Genomic DNA, 1,876 nt, shown 5'->3' on the forward strand with positions numbered 1-1,876 from the left:
TTTGCCGGATTTTGCCTTCTGCTAGGAGGATGTCTGCTCAGCTGTGCAGCCTGCTCTGGCCAAGCTCCTCTAGCTTCAGGCCACTATGTGGTGGCCGAGATGCAAATTCAGTGTCCATACCTGGAAAATGGAACTGCAGAGCCTAAACTGTGAGACTTTGACAGGGCCAGAGAGATAAATCCTGCATCCTCTTTGTTATGACTAAGAGGTCTCTGTTACACAACTAAATCTGTGCAGCTCACAATTTCTCAGTAACTTATTTTTCTCACTCAGTAACTTATTTTTCTATACTAGACCCACCTACCCTTACAGTTTGGAAAAGAAGGAGAGAAAATCTTATACCTAAAACTATTATGGTAAGCATTCCATAGGTATGAGTGAAAAAATTTCATCAATGGTTATTTAAATCAGTATGTGGTGGTGGCTGCCTAATAAGTCTTAAGCTTTAAGGTGTTAATTTCGTATTAGGAAGCTTTTTTTGGTCTGTTTTGTTTTTTATTGATAGTAGGAAATAATTAGTTTCTGTGTCCTAAAGAGAAAAATAACCTAACAATTTGAAATCGTCTAAGTGTTCTGTAAAACCACATGCTAAGCCAACCCCAAAGTGTTAGTTCCACAACAGTGACTTTGGTCTTCTTCAAACAGAAGTGGTTTGTGTTAAGGAAATTACGAGGCACCCTGTGTGACAGGATTTTTATGAGGTGAAGGTTTTCAGTACATTGTGATACTCTGAGATTTAAAATACTGGCCAATCTCTTGTCTCATCTCTTCCTCAAAGGCTTCATATTAAAGAAAGAAAGGAAAAACAATTTCAAAGGTATTTTTCTTGATCTCCAGATGCTGTCAGTTCATTTATCTGAACAATAAACTTTCCTTTATTCAATTAAAAATTACAAACATGGATATACACTTTAGTGGTGAACAAAAAGTGGTGTTGATTCTACCCTACAAAGTCCTGCTTTAACCTTCCTACTGCATAGAAAGCATATTTCAGCAGAGAAAAAATAAACCAAGTGCTTTATGACCACGAGTATGACAGAAAGGCAGGAAGTTAGTTCAGCATTGTCTCACGGGCAATGTGGTACGTGTGGCCTCACTGTGGAGATTTCTTTTTTTTAAGCAACAGGCCTGATTTAAGGTCTACAGAGATTTCTGATAAGATCAATTTATTTGGTTAAGAAATACTTTTCTGGAACCTATTTTAGAGAACGATAACACCCAGTACGACCACAGCATATGAACTGAAATGTGAGACTCTCACAGATGAAAATCTGCCAGGTGAAATTAGCAAGGCTGTAAAAGCTGGACGAGCTGAACCCAAACCGTCAATTAAATATTTTGCTTTTTAGATGTCTTTGATTTGTCAGAAAGGTGGGGAACGGCATGAAAGCCATTTGTACTTTAACCATGAAAGGAAGATTGTTACCACTTATGTTTACTTCCCGACAAACTGCTTTCCACAAAATTCAGCCCACAGGACACAAACACGATCTTGGCCACACCTTGGCCTTACTTGCTGGTTTGCAGCATTTATTTCCCTGTCCTTTCCTGAAACCCATTCAACATGGAATCAAACAAAGGCATCTCTGGCAAGAATCCTCCTAGGTACACAATGAAAAAATATTTCTGAGCTTTGCAGGTGATAACACAAGTGCCACACAGCAACGGCAGGGCCAAAGTCACCGTGCTGTAGGATGGCCTTAGTATTTAGAACTGTGGCACAATTAGCTGGCATTTTGTTATCTCCGCTGGGATGGGTTTTATCCTGTCTTACAAACTACCTGCCACACTGGAAGAACCTCAACCTGGAGCTAAATGAAATGGAGAACTGGACCATGGGACTCTGGCAAACCTGTGTCACCCAAGAGGAAGTGGG

The 1,876-nt window shown here is 39.9% G+C and overlaps 2 protein-coding genes across 2 annotated transcripts in view; both read left to right on the top strand.

Moving 5' to 3' along the window:
- Positions 1-153, top strand: part of LOC100954514 (putative claudin-24) — a 658-nt gene extending 505 nt beyond the window's left edge. Inside the window, exon 2 of the mRNA XM_003792834.1 lies at positions 1-153. Coding sequence (XP_003792882.1) covers positions 1-153 — 153 coding nt within the window.
- A 1,541-nt stretch (positions 154-1,694) lies between these two features.
- CLDN22 (claudin 22) overlaps positions 1,695-1,876 on the top strand; it is a 656-nt gene continuing 474 nt past the window's right edge. The window contains exon 1 of the mRNA XM_003792835.1: positions 1,695-1,871. Coding sequence (XP_003792883.1) covers positions 1,695-1,871 — 177 coding nt within the window. The remainder of the gene's footprint in view (positions 1,872-1,876) is intronic.

The sequence above is a fragment of the Otolemur garnettii genome, unplaced genomic scaffold (assembly GCF_000181295.1).
Source record: "Otolemur garnettii isolate 467f Iridium unplaced genomic scaffold, OtoGar3 scaffold00061, whole genome shotgun sequence".
Lineage (NCBI taxonomy): Eukaryota > Metazoa > Chordata > Mammalia > Primates > Galagidae > Otolemur > Otolemur garnettii.